The sequence below is a fragment of the Hemibagrus wyckioides genome, linkage group LG01, assembly GCF_019097595.1.
Source record: "Hemibagrus wyckioides isolate EC202008001 linkage group LG01, SWU_Hwy_1.0, whole genome shotgun sequence".
Classification (NCBI taxonomy): domain Eukaryota; kingdom Metazoa; phylum Chordata; class Actinopteri; order Siluriformes; family Bagridae; genus Hemibagrus; species Hemibagrus wyckioides.
The window spans coordinates 8162749-8180779 of NC_080710.1; the positions used below are offsets into that span (position 1 = coordinate 8162749).

General features: G+C 44.2%; 1 protein-coding gene across 3 annotated transcripts in view; it reads left to right on the plus strand.

Annotated features, from left to right (window-relative positions):
• The window catches only part of cadm4 (cell adhesion molecule 4), a 192954-nt gene that overhangs the window by 147514 nt on the left and 27409 nt on the right, over positions 1 to 18031 (plus strand). For all 3 annotated transcript variants that reach the window (XM_058385549.1, XM_058385533.1, XM_058385558.1), the window contains exons 2-3: positions 6482 to 6628; positions 13556 to 13843. In XM_058385549.1, the coding sequence (XP_058241532.1) occupies positions 6482 to 6628; positions 13556 to 13843 (435 nt within the window). The remainder of the gene's footprint in view (positions 1 to 6481; positions 6629 to 13555; positions 13844 to 18031) is intronic.

The following is an 18031-nucleotide window of genomic DNA, read 5'->3' on the forward strand; positions in this document are numbered from 1 at the left end:
AAAAAAAAACCCCAATGAGGAAGGTTGTAGAGTGGAATAGGAAAGGAGAGGGTCATAGAGTAGCCTGTGAGGTAAAAGGATACACTGCAGGTGAAATAAGGCTTGAATTGAACTGGGGAATGGGAGATGATTGTTGTGCAGTGAGAAAAAAAAATTGAGAAAGAGAGAGAGAGAGAGAAAGAGCAATATACTCCGAACAGAGAGGACGAGAGGACGGCTAGCTCTACAGGGAGAAAGCAGAAGCAGCGTGGCAGGAGGAGATACGACAGCAGCTCTGTACACTGACCTGTGAAGTACTGAGGAGAGTTTTAAACTCCGGCTCGAGGGTAAAAGTGCTGACCTAAGAGCATCTCGGCTCATGTTTATGGCGCTAATCATAAAGAATCTGAAAGGCAAACAGAGGTCGATCAGCACTATTACTCAGACATGAGATAAATGCGAGCCCGAGAGAGGCCTGAGTGTTCAAGGCAAACATCTGTTCAAGGAGTAATTTGCACTGCGCACCTATTGTTTATTTCCCAGAGTGTTTGAGCCCGTTACTTAGCAAGGACATGGTTGCTGCCTCTCTCAGGATCAGCGCAGCATGAGATAGAGGATGTTCTTTTTTTATGTCTCTAGCTACCACTTTTTTTTTCTCTCTCTCTCTTTCTCCAGCTTTGAATATGCATTGTCTCAGCAGTGCTGGTCCTCTATGCCAGCTGGAGGGAAGCTGTACATATATTCTGAATGTCTGAATACAAAAGATCATTCTGGGGACAAGAGAGGGAGAGAAAGAGAGAGGGGGGGTCTTTTAGCCTTGGCAGCTTGAGTGCTATAAAATTCTTGCCAGTAAAGCATTTTTGCCATTGAATCTGAGATGGCAAGGCGGATAGGAGCCAGGTCAGTGTGTGTGTGTGTGTGTGTGTGTGTGTGTGTGTGTGTGTGTGTGTGTGCGCGCGTGTGTGTGCGCGTGTGTGTGAGAGTGTGTGTGAGAGTGTGTGTGTGTTTCACAGCTGGCCCTAAGCATACCAGAAGTATTGTAATGTCCCTGCAAATTTACCCCTAAGCCCTTTCTAGTGATGCCCAGCAACGAACATCCTGGATACCAACAAGCATCCAAAACCACAGCATGAACAGAAGAGTGAAGCAAAAGGTCTGAGAGGGGAAGAATAATCTAATAACCTGGACTGAGAGAGTGAATGAGAGAGAGAGAGAGAGAGAGAGGGAGAGATGGGCAATCCTGGGTAATGGAGAAAGAATGCAGGATGAAATGAAGCGTTTTGAGGCGAGTGAGCTTGAGGGAGTGATATGGGTGAAATATGGCAGTAGGATAGAGGGGTGTTAAAGAACATGAAGGTCACAAAAAGCGACAGAGTGAAGGGGGGGGGTAAGAAGCCCAGACTGAGAGCAAATGTAGTGATGGAAGTGTGGAAATGAGAGCGTAAGCAGCATAAATAGAAGATCAAACGCAGGAGGAAGGAGCCGTTTGCCACTGCAGGACGCCCGCAGAGCGAGGACGGGAGAAATTGAGGCAAGCACGAGTAGAAAGGGAAGGAAGGAAATGAGAAAAGAAATGAACATCAACTGCTGATGTGTAATTACAGCAGTGGGGACTAGAGAAAGATGTTCACTGCTTTCTCTCGTCATCACATTGACTCCACTGTCTCTTTCGTTCTGCTGCTCTCTCTCTCCCTCATTTCTTTCTTTTTTCTCTCTTTTCTTGCTGCTCTGTCTCTGTCTCTCTCTATAGCTCTGTCTCGCAGACAAAAACCCCAGCTGATTATACTCTAAGCCTGAGCTGCAGAACAAATCACAATACGGAGCTGGAACCAAACAGACGTCTTTGTTGGAGAGACGGAATAAGCGAGGAAAGAGAGAAACAGACAGCGCAATCATGAAAACATGAAATGAAAGGACTGTATAGGGACAGAGAAACTGAGAAAAAGCAGGAAAAGTGTCGGCCCGCTGTAGGAAAGAAGGACGCGGGAGGGGAGAGGAGAGGAAAAGTGAGGAGGAGAGGGGGAAAAAATGAGGGATTAGGCTACAGAAGGAGGTTTTTGGTGGGGATTGAGTGTGTAGGTGTGAAAGAGACAGAGAATGAGATTAGACCAGAAAAGCAGGCAGTGGGAGAGCGAATTAGGAGGTTCAAAGCCAAGAATAGGATAGATAGAACGAAATGGGGACAGGAAAAGGAAATAAAGGAAAGATTGGAGGAATGACAAAGAGGTAATGAAGAGAAGAGAGTTATAACGGATTATATATTATTTATAGCCATGGCATTTTTTTTTATTATTTTTTTTTGGTTACTGTATTTCGACTGGCACCGAGTGCGATTCCTCCGAGAGAAGAGAGTTTTAATTTTGGCTCAGCGAGTCTGCGAGATAGAGATAGATGGAAGAAAACGTAAGAGACGAAGAGGAAGAATCTGTCATCTACAGCAAAGCATTTCCCCACGGAGTTTACTGATTATGTGGAGCTAATGAAAGTGCACACACACACACACACACACACTAACAAACTGTAGAAAACTCGCTGATTATTAGGACCTCATTTTCAATACCATCTAGACCACACACACACACACACACACTCAAGTAGTCAACACATTCTACTTCAGGTGTTCTGAACAGATGTGTCTGTAATCATTGAAAATTGGAGAGAGGGAAAGAGGAATGCGATAAGAAGATGAGGCAAGAAAGGGTCAATTAATACAAAGTGGCTTTCGCTCTTTCACCAGATGGGAGAATAAAACACAGGATGAGTGGATGAGAGAATGAGTAGACGAGGGAGTAGTCAAAATGAGGATGTTTCCTTAATGCTCATGCACCATCTTTGTGTGTGTGTGTGTGTGTGTGTGAATTGATGTGAACTTATGGGAGATTCCCATGTCCCACTTTTGGGTATTATTACTATTTTTGGGACTCAAATTTTTACAGAAAGTTAAAAAGACCCTTTGAACATAGGTACAAAAAATCTACAGCACTTCTACAACATCCTACCATCCATCCATTCCTCCATCCATCCATCCATCCATTTTCTACACAGGGTCACAGGAAGCCTGGAGTCTATCCCAGGGAACCTAGTGCACAAGGCAGGGAACACCCCATCACATGGCACACAAACAAACACACACACACACCCCATTCACACACTATAGACAATTTAGAGACACCAATCAGTCTTGGACTGGGGGAGGAAACCGGTATACCTTGAGGAAACCCCTAATGCACAGAGAGAGGCAGGAATTCGAAACTCCAACCCTGGAGCCACTGTACCATGTGAAATTATCCATGTAGAGAAAGAGAGAAGATGGTTGCTAAGTCACATACTGCTCTAGTACACAGTATGAGTAAGAACTTTGCTAGCTGCGGTGCCACATGCTACTGTGTTATTTTATTATAGTAACAGTAGAATTCAGGTTAGTTTGACGTTACCTGTGTGTTTCGGCTGCTTTGAGGATGTCGTGTTGTTCAACTTGAAACAATGTTTCAAACATTTCGAACATTTCAGCATGTGTGGTGTGTTTGAGGTGTGTGTATGTGTGGTGTGTGTAGGGGGCGGTGTGTGTGTGTGCAGAGGCTGTAACTCAGCTCTCTAATCCTTTCCTGGCTCTTGATGGTGTGGATTTACTGTACTCTCTACCTGGCTTTCTCCCAGCTCCCTAAATCCAATTTGCCTACATCTCCCATAATTCACCGCTGCTTCTCAGAGCCGTCTAACGCCTACCCCGTCATGGCCTTGTTTATTTATTCCGTATGCTTTTTTATTTATTTATTTGTTCCTTTGGAAATGATGGCCTGTCTCACTCGCACTTGCACTCAGGTCCAGTAAATTAGGGTTGTTTTTCAGAACACGTCGATGTGTTTCCGAGAACTCTTTTGCCGCATTGGCACGTCGCCCCCATCTGGCTGAGACATTAAGTGCACTCGAACTTGATTTTTTTTTTCCCGCTCTATTTTTCCTCCAAGATAAATTTATATGCTTTTCAGAGCGGTCCCTTATTGATTGCTATACCCGCTGGTTTAACCCATTTCCGAGTATGTTAAGTGTGCTTGTTTTATCGGGCCTTGATTTTAATGGGGTCGTGATTAATCCGTCTCCTACAGGTCTTTGTGTTTTTCTGCTGCGCCTCGTCAGAGGCTCAATAGCCTACCCATGATGCACATTTCCCATGATTTTTTTTTTTTACAGCTTTACAAATCTCAGCATCCATCCATCCATCCTCTGTTGTTGGATAAGCCTTTCAGTGGCTCCTGCTTGCATCACAAGGCTAGGGCAGATTTAGTCGTTTGTTTTGCCACATCGTTTCAGTCATTTACACGATGATGAGGCAGCTGGCAGATGCTGGCGAGCTTTTAACAGACCCTCAATTAGCTGTGTTTTTGTTCGTGTTCCTAGTCGTGCACTTTTGTCACGGATTCCACGATGCTTGCTCCTGATCATCCAGGAAGTCTTTCATCACTATCCCTTCACTGCCAAGCCTTCGCTTGATGTATAGAACAATTAGGGCCCATTAAAACAATAGCGGCCCAGTCCATAGGTGCCAAAGTGCTGACTAATAACAGTCATTAGAATACTCATTGTAATTGCTGTGGCTTCGGCGATCGCCCAAATATCAATCACAATATTGATGAGTGGAATAGGACTCGTACTGGCTGAATTACAATGACAGTTGTTGAGGAAAAAAATAAGAGACTGTCAGACTCTCTGTTTCTATTCACCCATTTTCATCCTTCTTCTTCTTCTTCTTCTTCTTTTTTAAAAAATATTTCAACTCAATACCTCGCCTGACAATGTTTTATTACCCTTCAACCCTTCGCTGGTGAATGCACTGGTATGGTCCCTAAACCTGATTAAGTCAGACTAAATCAAATTGAAATGAAGTCAGAGAAGCAGGACGAATAGTGATGGGCAATTCGCACTGCCAAATATCTCCCTGTTCTTTCACTTCCTTCCATTTCTCCTTATTCCACCACTGTTGCTTTTTTTTTTCCTTTCCCTCCTCAGCAAGCCTACGCACGAAGGACACGAACGAGACTTTTACAGCTCTGTAGGCGTGCGACTACCTCAGCACTTCTTTGAGGAGATCTGGCTCATGATTGCCACCTCTGATGGTGTGCATCTTCATGGATATCCAGAGAAAACACCACCTGGTGTGGGGGATAACAGGTGCACAAGCAATATGCTCAGCTTACCTGGGGTTTTAAATCACGTGCGTTTCCTGTTTAGGTCCCAACTCAGCACTGCTCCACAGTAGTTAACTGATTAATTGGCCCTTACGACTCCAGACGTTAAGCCAATTAGCTCAGGTGGTTGGGTGGAAGAAATGGCCTTGAGAGCTACAGCGGTCCTAACAAGAGCATCTTGATGGCTAATAATCATCAAACTCTACAGATGTGTAAACATAAACATCTTGTCCGGTTTGCAGGCTAGGCGATAACATCAGACCAAATGTAGACCCATGATCTGTGAGATGAGTCACTGTTGCTTTAGAGACCTCTGTGTCAGCGCTGCGGATAATTGCATTTCTGCAGAGGCGCACATCCTGGGACTTTATTCGTGCGGCCAGGCTAATGGCACGCCGCGTACGATGGAGAAAACCGCGGCCAGACGCTGCTTAGTTAAACATTAGCAATGCAGAGCTGGCTTCAGCAAATCCTGCAAAAGCCTGGAATATTGGAATGCAAAATTCGAGAAATCCAATGCCATGTGCCAGTGAGCACATTAGAGGTGCGCGGCTTGCCAGCACACATCAGAATGCGTTAGCCAGCAATCTGTGTGTGGGGGGGGGGGGTCTTCGGAATGGACAGTGCACCAGTTTTCACTGATTCTCACAAGCTAGGTTCTTGAAAGCGTCCTCAGTAGCCGGAGTGCACTTTTTGTTCCGCACCACATCGTGCTTTTATTCTGGAATAGAGCAATTACAAGCAACAGGTCTTTTAGAGAAAGAAAGTACAACAACTAAAGATGCACTTTCACGGCAAACTTCTAAAGTATTGGCACCCTTCAGCTGAATGAGTTTTAATATTACACGCAATAATGTGAGATGATATCTCTAAGGAATTAGTTTTATTGTCATAATAACCTACTTTTATGTATCAATAAAGATATTTTCTCTTGCAAAATAAATCAGAAAGCAAAACTGTACAGCATTAAAGCTCACTGCTTATGTTATTCACTTCTACAGGTGTTTGTTGTACGTCCTGAGTTTTTATTTTAGTCTTTCTTTTATTATTATTTTCTGTCCGGAGTTCAAGTGTCTGCCGCTAACAAGTTATAGAAAGAGCTAGCTGTGCTGTTGTTTTTTTCGAGATGAGAAATAATCTTGGAAGGACAGCACTTGTTTGCTTGGATTATTTATGGTGGAAAGCCGAGTGAAGAAAGCGGAGAGCGAGTCAGCCCACACTCATGGAGAACAATAACAATGATGATTGTGAGCTAACCAACATGTAACTGATGTTATTTCTCTCTCTCTCTCTCTCTCTCTCTCTCTCTCTATCAGCACGGAGCCAGGCGGTGCAGGCTGAGAATGTGACAGTCCTTGAGGGCGGCACAGCGCACATCTCCTGCCGCCTACAGAACTATGACGGCTCCATAGTGGTCATCCAGAACCCGCGCAGACAGACGCTGTTCTTTAATGGCACACGAGGTGAGCACAGCAGGCTGTCGGGTCAGAGGTGATCAACACCGCTGGCCCTGCGGCAAGAACATTTACCTGTTAGTTTGATTTCGTTATGATACAATCTTATATAAAGCTTGAAGGCGAATACCTGGAGCGAATACGTGAGACGGATGTGCAGAAGCTAGTTTCATGAAAGCATCCTCGATAGCTGCAGTGTGAATTTTATTCCACACCATGCTTTCAGTCTGCAACTGAACAAATTATGAGCAACTGGATTTTCTTTGTGGGAAGAATTCCAACAACTGAAAGGTGCAATAACAAATCCATGCAGTCGACTCCTAAATAACTGGATGCCTTCAACCAAATGGGCAACAATGATTCTGTATGAAGAGTACAGTGCAAGTAGTAGTAGTAGTAGTAGTATATCAGTATAATGATAGTATAGTTGTGTATTAATTCAATTTTATTTGTGTAGCACTTTTAACATTGTCTCAAAGCAGCTTTACAGAACATAAGAAACAAAAAACAGTACAAAAAGTCCTAGATTTTAGACAAAATCATCCCTAGTGAGCAAGGCTGAGGCAACTGTGGCAAGGAAAAACTCCCTTAGATGGTAAGAGGAAGAAACCTTGAAAGGGAACTTCATCCTCATTTGGGTGACTCCGGAGAGTTTGATTATAAATTATTCGAAACACCCGGGAGTGTGATAATGAACAATGTCCTTTCTGCAGTCATGTACAGTCAGCTGTGTGATGCAGATACAGCAAATGTAGAATGTTAGTGTGTGTATTAATTAGGAGGTTGTTGTCGTCCTCGAAGTCCACATAGGGTTGGCATCGTTGCTTTGATATTCCCAAATCCTCACGAAGCAGAATCCAGCTAGATCTGGTCCATCTCTGGATGCCTCAGGATCCTCGCAGGGTTGGCCTATTAGTAGGAGTAGTGCTGGAATAGATTATTATAATATAGTGGCAGTAATAGTATAATGGTAGTAGAGTGGTAGAGGTATAATAATAATAATAATAATAATAATAATAATAATAATAGTAGTGATAGTATAGTAGCAGTGGTAGTGTAATGGTACTACAGTAGTAATTTCAGTATAGTTTAGTAGTAATGGTGGTAGTAATAGTAATGGTATAGATTATTATTAATACTATAGTAGCCATAATAATAATAATAATGGCATTGTAGTAGTGTTAGTAGTACAGTGATAATGGTTGTTTAGTTGTGTAGGTAGTAGGAATAGTAGTGATAGTATAATGGCATTTTAATAGTAGTATAATGGAAGCATGGTAGTAGTAGTGTAACAGTAGGATAATGTAGTAATGGTAGTATAGTAATAGTAGTGGTATAGATATGTTATAGTATACTAGTACTAGTAGTGGTTGTAGGAGTAGTGGGAAGGTAGTAGTAGTGTAATGGTACTACAGTAGCAAACGTAGTGTAGTTGTGTAGTAGTGATAGTATTATGATAGTATAGTAGTATAGTTGTGTAGTAGTGATAGTATAGTAGTAGTATAATGGTAGTGTAGTATAATAGTATTATAAGTGGTAGCAATATAGTGATAGTAATGGTGTAGATATGCTATATTATAGTAGAAGTAAAAGTAGTGGTGTAGCAGTAATACAACAGTAATTCAGTAATATAATAATAGTCGTACTGATAGTAAACTAGCAGTAGTAGTATTGTGGTAGTAGTAGTAGTAGTATAATAATAGTAACGTAGTATTTCAGGTAGTATAGTTGTGTAGTAGTGATAGTATTATAACAGTAGTAGTATATTATCTCGGCTAACGAGATGTATTGTTTAGTTGAACCGATGTAGGTGTTAAGACCGTCATGTTGGAAAGAATCAGCTGCTCTACAGTTTTAATGGCACGCTGGTACTGCAGAGAATTGGAGACTTGATTGGATGCTGTCAGTCAGTCAGGAAAGTCTTTGTAGATGTAGCTAAGCTGGCATTGCAGTTTTTTCTTCCTCGATAGAGCTTTTATCATCATTTTGTCACCGTTTGTCTTTTGGAATTACTTTTAACAGATTCATTCTGAAGGCCTCTTTAAAGCTTTGATTTCTCTCTCTCTCTCTCTCTCTCTCTCTCTCTTTTTGCTGTCACTTTCATACAGCTCTTTTAAGTTTCTATGTGTTAACACATTCCGCTGTCCCGTTTTGTTACTACACTTTGGCTCTATCTGAAGGAAGGAAAGTGTGAGAGGGGAAAAGTAAGCAGATGGTTAAAGATTAAGGTTGAATACAGGGGAAAAAAAGAGTCGTGGAAAAAGTTCAAATTGGAGAAGGGAAATAAGCGCTAATGTGAGCCTGTGCTACTGAGCCACTTTGCTCATTTTGATGGCACTGAATCACCTCTAATTTGCACCTCTATATTCTATACAAAAAAAAAGTATTTGGCCTATTAATAACTGCAGATCCACAGTGAGAGAGAATCAGCTCATGGCTAGTCTAAATGCTCTGAGAGCGTCTCGGTTGGCTAACTAATGGATTTTGATGGCGGATTTTAAATGAATGGTGAAGCAGAAATAGCCCTTCAGCCCTATAAGCTCTGCGACCTATCAGGTCTGTGCGTTTCCCTCGACCCTGTTCCGATTGGCTGACCATGAATGGTATGCAAATGAGGCGTGACTAAAGGTGACACAGGCTTGGACAATGCGCTGACATTTCGCTGACATTTAGCATGTGGGAAGCCATTTATCTGTTTTCGAAGCCACTCTTTTCTTCTCTGCGCTAAACAGGGTCAAATGAATAGGTTTGCTCAGATACAGGCTGGTCGTTACACATTAGTCACTCGCTTACTGACTCCTTAGTTCCTCAGTTGCTCCCTTGCGCACTCCCTTAGCCTGTATCTCATTACCTCCCTCATTCGGTCGCAGCAGTGGCTCGGCATAAATGTTCGCCTTCCTTCCTTCCTTGAACTTTTTTCCCACCACGTTTCGTAGCGTTTCATTGTGGAACTGAAGCGTACTTTAATTAGCGATTATATGTCTTAAATCTACACCAACTAACCCCCCACCTCCTTCCTTTCGTCCTCACCCGAACAATCTGAGATACCTCCATTAATTCTGGTGCAACCAGCTGCCGTTACAAACTTACATAATTAGTTGAATGGAGTTGACCAGTGTGCAGTTAAATTTTAATGATCTCATTATAAATACATCAGTTCCTGAAAAGCTCCAGAGAACATCCCTAAACACGGAGAATCGTGAAAGCCAAGCGGCGATCGAAACAAGTCTGGGACACATTCAAAAACCATATAGTTAATGCTCCGGGCTAAAATAAGAGAGAAAACCATGGACAGAAATATCATGGGAGGACAAGAGGGAGACACGTATACATCATGAGTAAGCAAAAAAAAAAAAACACTGAGTTGATGCAGATCCTGTATCTTTCATCACATAATTGTCGGAAAATAGAAATAAAATCATCTATTAAAGCATGAATACACGTTCTTTCTTTATTCTATGTACTATAAACACTGCTGATTATCCAGACAATGTAATATGATACAGAGCAACATAAAAGCGACAGGAAGAAAAAAAACACAAATAAAGAATATAATTATATATGAATAATGGCGAGGCTTGTAATAAGAGCTTAGTATATTACTGATATATTATTGCATGAGTTGTAATTATCACATTAATCTCCGCAAATGTGCTGCAATTTCATTTCGTTTGCCTTCTCCTCTTTATTATTTGCACCTTGATCCAGCACATGCTTTTATTATTTATTTTTTTTTATTTTTTTATTTTTATATCATGCACTGAAGGATACCTCTGCACAGGTTCATGTAGCTGTGAGATTGTAATTAAATGATTATGAATTAAGCTCATCAAATCATAAAGTCGGTGAGATTTCGTTGAATTTCTGAAATAATAAAATAAATAAGTAAATAAATAAATAAAAACATTTGAAAGGATAAATCATCAATCTTCACCACAAAATGAATTCAAATCGGATTTTAATGAGGCATAAACAGACATAAATTTGTCATATTTATGTATTAAATATTGATTCTGAAGTTTACAGTGTATTAACTGCTCAAAACATACATGTTTTTTCTATTATATTGTATATTGTGGTCACGTCAAATACATCAGTGAGATAATAAAGCATAGTTTTAGACCTAGAATCTTTTTTTCCGGGTTTTAGGACCCCTTCCTGCAGCACTCTGTTCCAGCTCTTCCTGCCCTCATTCAAGTCTTTCTCAGTCTCGCACATTTATCATTCATCCCCTACTTCACTGTCTCACTTCCTGCCTCATGCACCCCTTATTTCACACATACCCACACTCGCTCTCTCACTCCACTCCGCTCTGTCACTCCCATAATCCCTCCGACTTCCTTACTCGCTCCTTCAGCCCTTATACCTTCATCTCCTCCCTTCCACCCACACTCAATCCCTTTTTCCGGTGCTCACTCCCTCACTGCTTTAAACTCCCTCACAGTAGACTGAAAGTCATAAATAACCAGGACCACAAAGATCAGCAACAGTCGCACATCTCAGGGCTCCAATTATTGGAGATTTTGTGCATTGCGCTGATTGCTTTGAGACGCTACATGAGGATAGGACAGACGTCCATTTCTGCTGAACAGAAAAACAGAAGGCCACTCGGGAGAACGTTAGCCTTCAGTCAATATATAATGAGCCTACACTCACTGCCTCGGCTCACAATGCCTCTTCCACTTATCATTATTTGTTATTATTCTCAATTTCTGACTATTGATTTTTTTTTCAGCTCCTTTGCTAAAAGGAAAAGCTGTTTCTTCCCTCACTTCTCTTTCACTCTGTCCCTTATTCTGTGCTCCCTGGAGGGCATTGATTACCTGTGTCAGCTTTCTTTCCCTTAATCTTTAGCCTTACCTCTTCTTTCCTCTCATCTTCACTCCACTCCTCTATCTCCTCTCCTTTCCTTCTCTCTCCTTCTTTCTCTTTTCATCTTCTTTCCTCCCAATTTTCCTCCTCTCTTCTCGTCTTCCTCTCCTCTCCTCCAATCTCCTCTCCTCCCATCTTTTTGCCTCTCCTCTCCTCTCCTTTCTTCCCAGTATTCCTCCTCTTATCTCTTGTCTTCCTCTCCTCTCCTCCCATCTCTTTGCCTCTTCTCTCTTCTCTTCTCCTCTCCTCTTCTCTATCACCTCTTCTTCACTCACTTCTCATATACTTTCCTCCCAATTTTCCTCCTCTCTTCTCTTGTCTTCCTCTCCTCTCCTTCAATCTCTTGTCCTCTCCTTTCCTCTCCCTCTCCCTCTCCCAGTCCCTCTCCTATTCTTTCCTCTCCTCTCCATTCTTCTTTTCTCTTTTCCTTTCCCCCTCTCCCCTCTCATATCAGCTCATCTTTCTGCTTTTCTCATTTCCTTTATTGCCCACTCCTGGTTTTGGGTCACCTCCTTTATGACAATCGATAATCCCTCCATTTTGTTCAGTGCCCAATACTGTGGCATCTCATCTTCATCTCTGAAACTGCCTTGCTGGCTGTGTTCCATATCCACTCTTTCTATTCTGTTCTCTCTCCTTATCTTTCACTTCGTTTCAATATCCGTCTCTTCTTGTTTACCGAACGTCCTTCGTGCAGATCAACCTGCAGCTAAGCCTCTTGTCTCTGCCTCTCTTTTCCTCCTCATAGGCAGATAGATAGATAGATAGATAGATAGATAGATAGATAGATAGATAGATAGATAGATAGATAGACACAGACAGACAGACAGACAGATAGATAGATAGATAGATAGATAGATAGATAGATAGATAGATAGATAGATAGATAGATAGATAGATAGATAGACACAGACAGACAGACAGACAGATAGATAGATAGATAGATAGATAGATAGATAGATAGATAGATAGATAGATAGATAGATAGATAGATAGATAGATAGACACAGACAGACAGACAGATAGATAGATAGATAGATAGATAGATAGATAGATAGATAGATAGATAGATAGATAGATAGATAGATAGATAGACACAGACAGACAGACAGACAGACAGACAGACAGACAGATAGATAGATAGATAGATAGATAGATAGATAGATAGATAGATAGATAGACACAGACAGACAGACAGACAGACAGACAGATAGATAGATAGATAGATAGATAGATAGATAGATAGATAGATAGATAGATAGATAGATAGATAGACACAGACAGACAGATAGATAGATAGATAGATAGATAGATAGATAGATAGATAGATAGATAGATAGATAGATAGATAGATAGATAGATAGATAGATAGATAGACACAGACAGACAGATAGATAGATAGATAGATAGATAGATAGATAGATAGATAGATAGATAGATAGACACAGACAGACAGACAGATAGATAGATAGATAGATAGATAGATAGATAGATAGATAGATAGACACAGACAGACAGATAGATAGATAGATAGATAGATAGATAGATAGATAGATAGATAGATAGATAGATAGATAGATAGATAGATAGATGTAATTCTGAAGAGGAATCCATGCAGTAGAGATGTAGATTAAAGTGAAATACATGCTTTTTGTAGAATTTTCTCTTAACTTCCATGTACTCATGTTTCTCTTGATCTGTGTTTATCTCCCCATCTCAGTCTCTCGCTGTCCTTCTCTGTGTATATATCATTTTCTCCCTCAGCTGTCTCCCTTAATAAAGATGAATAGCCCTCGCTAACAGCAACGTATTAGCTCGTATTAGCGTTCTTGGCATGACCATGCCACGATTAGAGCACTGCAAGGCTTTTTCTGAGTCATAACTTTTGACACATATTCAATTAAACACATTTCACACCAGGAAAGTTGGACAGAAATACATTTCTACACACACTCACACACACGGTTTCTATCTCTCATGCTGTACCATTCTCGTATGTATGTCAGTTATTAAATGTTCATGACTAAATCATGTTAAATCTCTCTCTCTCTCTCTGTGTCTCAGCTCTGAAGGACGAGCGCTTTCAGATGGTGCTCTTCACGCCACGCCTGGTGCGCATCACGCTGAGTAATGTGAGCGTGTCTGATGAGGGTGGCTACTTCTGCCAGCTCTACACGGACTCTACTCACCACCAGGTGGCTACGCTGTCGGTGGTGGTGCCCCCAGAGGTGCCCAATGTGGAGGTGAAGAGTGAGGCGGTGGAGGGTGGAGAGGTGGAGCTCACCTGTGTGTCAGAGAGGAGCAAACCTCCTGCTACGCTGCGCTGGGTCCGAGACCGCAGAGAGATTCCAGGTTAGTGTGTCGCTACACATATGCCTGTGATTGTTAGGGCAGCAAAAGAATGTCAAGGGGTGTGTGTGTGTGTGTATGTGTGTGAGTCTGTGTCTCTGTGTGTGTGTGTGTGTGTGTGAGTCTGTGTGTGTATGTGTATCTGTACCAACAGTAACAGATTGAGACACACAGAAAGGTCTTTCCTCACTACCTTTCAGTAACTTTCCTCTGGTCAGATGTTCTGTCTCTATTCAACAGTCATTAAGTTTTTTCACTTCTACATTGCTTGACGAATTACAATTACAATTATGACGAAGCTATTGCTAAGCTAAAGACAGTGTCATAGGAACAAGTGCATTCATTACTGGCTCTGTGGTCAGTGTAAGGTTTTTGTGTCAATCGGTAGAAATATGTGTGCATCTGAGCAAACATTAATTTAATCAAACACGAGTCTACACACATATCGATCCAGTGATTACAATCCAGACTAGTTCTCACTCACTCACCCACTCACTCACCCACACACTCACCCACACACTCACTCACCCACACACTCACCCACACACTCACTCACTCACCCACTCACTCACTCACTCACTCACTCACCCACACACTCACCCACACACTCACTCACCCACACACTCACCCACACACTCACTCACTCACTCACTCACTCACTCACTCACCCACACACTCACTCACTCACACACTCACTCACTCACTCACTCACTCACCCACTCACTCACCCACACACTCACTCACTCACTCACTCACTCACTCACTCACTCACCCACACACTCACTCACTCACACACTCACTCACTCACTCACTCACTCACTCACTCACTCACCCACACACTCACCCACACACTCACCCACACACTCACTCACTCACACATTCACCCACACACTCACTCACTCACTCACACACTCACTCACTCACTCACACTCTCACTCACTCACCCACACACTCACTCACTCACTCACTCACAAACTCACTCACACTCTCACTCACTCACACATTCACCCACACACTCACTCACTCACACTCTCACTCACTCACTCACACACTCACTCACTCACACTCTCACTCACTCACACATTCACCCACACACTCACTAACACACTCACTCACTCACACATTCACCCACACACTCACTCACTCACTCACCCACACACTCACCCACACACTCACTCACCCACACACTCACCCACACACTCACCCACACACTCACCCACACACTCACTCACCCACACACTCACCCACACACTCACTCACTCACTCACTCACTCACTCACCCACACACTCACTCACTCACTCACTCACTCACCCACACACTCACTCACTCACTCACTCACTCACACACTCACTCACTCACTCACTCACTCACCCACACACTCACTCACCCACACACTCACTCACTCACACACTCACTCACCCACACACTCACCCACACACTCACTCACCCACACACTCACCCACACACTCACTCACTCACCCACACACTCACTCACCCACACACTCACCCACACACTCACTCACCCACACACTCACCCACACACTCACTCACTCACTCACTCACCCACACACTCACTCACCCACACACTCACCCACACACTCACTCACTCACTCACTCACTCACCCACTCACTCACTCACTCACTCACTCACCCACACACTCACCCACACACTCACTCACCCACACACTCACCCACACACTCACTCACTCACTCACTCACTCACCCACACACTCACTCACCCACACACTCACCCACACACTCACTCAATCACTCACCCACTCACTCACTCACTCACTCACTCACCCACACACTCACCCACACACTCACCCACACACTCACCCACACACTCACTCACTCACTCACCCACTCACTCACTCACTCACTCACCCACACACTCACCCACACACTCACTCACCCACACACTCACTCACCCACTCACTCACTCACCCACTCACTCACTCACTCACTCACTCACTCACCCACACACTCACCCACACACTCACTCACCCACACACTCACCCACACACTCACTCACTCACCCACACACTCACCCACACACTCACTCACTCACCCACACACTCACCCACACACTCACTCACCCACACACTCACCCACACACTCACTCACTCACTCACTCACTCACCCACACACTCACCCACACACTCACTCACTCACCCACACACTCACTCACCCACACACTCACCCACACACTCACTCACTCACCCACACACTCACCCACACACTCACTCACTCACCCACACACTCACCCACACACTCACTCACTCACTCACTCACTCACCCACTCACTCACTCACTCACTCACACACTCACCCACTCACTCACTCACCCACACACTCACTCACCCACACACTCACCCACACACTCACTCACCCACACACTCACTCACACACTCACTCACCCACACACTCACTCACCCACACACTCACTCACACACTCACTCACCCACACACTCACTCACTCACCCACACACTCACTCACCCACACACTCACTCACCCACACACTCACTCACCCACACACTCACTCACCCACACACTCACCCACACACTCACTCACTCACTCACACACTCACTCACACACTCACTCACTCACTCACTCACCCACACACTCACTCACTCACTCACCCACACACTCACCCACACACTCACTCACTCACTCACACACTCACTCACTCACTCACCCACACACTCACTCACTCACTCACCCACACACTCACTCACCCACACACTCACCCACACACTCACTCACACACTCACTCACTCACCCACACACTCACTCACTCACACACTCACTCACTCACTCACTCACCCACACACTCACTCACTCACTCACTCACACACTCACTCACCCACACACTCACTCACTCACTCACCCACACACTCACTCACCCACACACTCACTCACACACTCACTCACCCACACACTCACTCACTCACACACTCACTCACCCACACACTCACTCACCCACACACTCACTCACCCACACACTCACTCACACACTCACTCACCCACACACTCACTCACCCACACACTCACTCACTCACACACTCACTCACCCACTCACTCACTCACTCACACACTCACCCACACACTCACTCACCCACTCACTCACTCACCCACACACTCACTCACTCACTCACTCACACACTCACTCACTCACTCACTCACTCACCCACACACTCACACACTCACTCACTCACCCACTCACTCACACACTCACTCACCCACACACTCACCCACACACTCACTCACTCACTCACTCACACACTCACTCACTCACTCACCCACACACTCACTCACCCACACACTCACTCACACACTCACTCACTCACTCACTCACTCACCCACTCACTCACCCACACACTCACTCACACACTCACTCACTCACTCACTCACACACTCACTCACCCACACACTCACTCACTCACTCACTCACCCACACACTCACTCACTCACCCACACACTCACCCACTCACTCACTCACACACTCACTCACACACTCACTCACCCACACACTCACTCACTCACACACTCACTCACCCACTCACTCACCCACACACTCACTCACTCACACACTCACTCACCCACACACTCACTCACCCACACACTCACTCACCCACACACTCACTCACTCACTCACTCACACACTCACTCACCCACACACTCACTCACTCACTCACTCACTCACCCACACACTCACTCACCCACACACTCACTCACTCACACACTCACTCACCCACACACTCACTCACCCACACACTCACTCACCCACACACTCACTCACACACTCACTCACCCACACACTCACTCACTCACACACTCACTCACCCACACACTCACTCACCCACACACTCACTCACCCACACACTCACTCACACACTCACTCACCCACACACTCACTCACTCACACACTCACTCACCCACTCACTCACCCACACACTCACTCACTCACACACTCACTCACCCACTCACTCACTCACTCACCCACACACTCACTCACCCACACACTCACTCACCCACACACTCACTCACTCACTCACTCACACACTCACTCACTCACCCACACACTCACCCACACACTCACTCACTCACACACTCACCCACACACTCACTCACCCACACACTCACTCACCCACTCACTCACTCACCCACACACTCACTCACCCACACA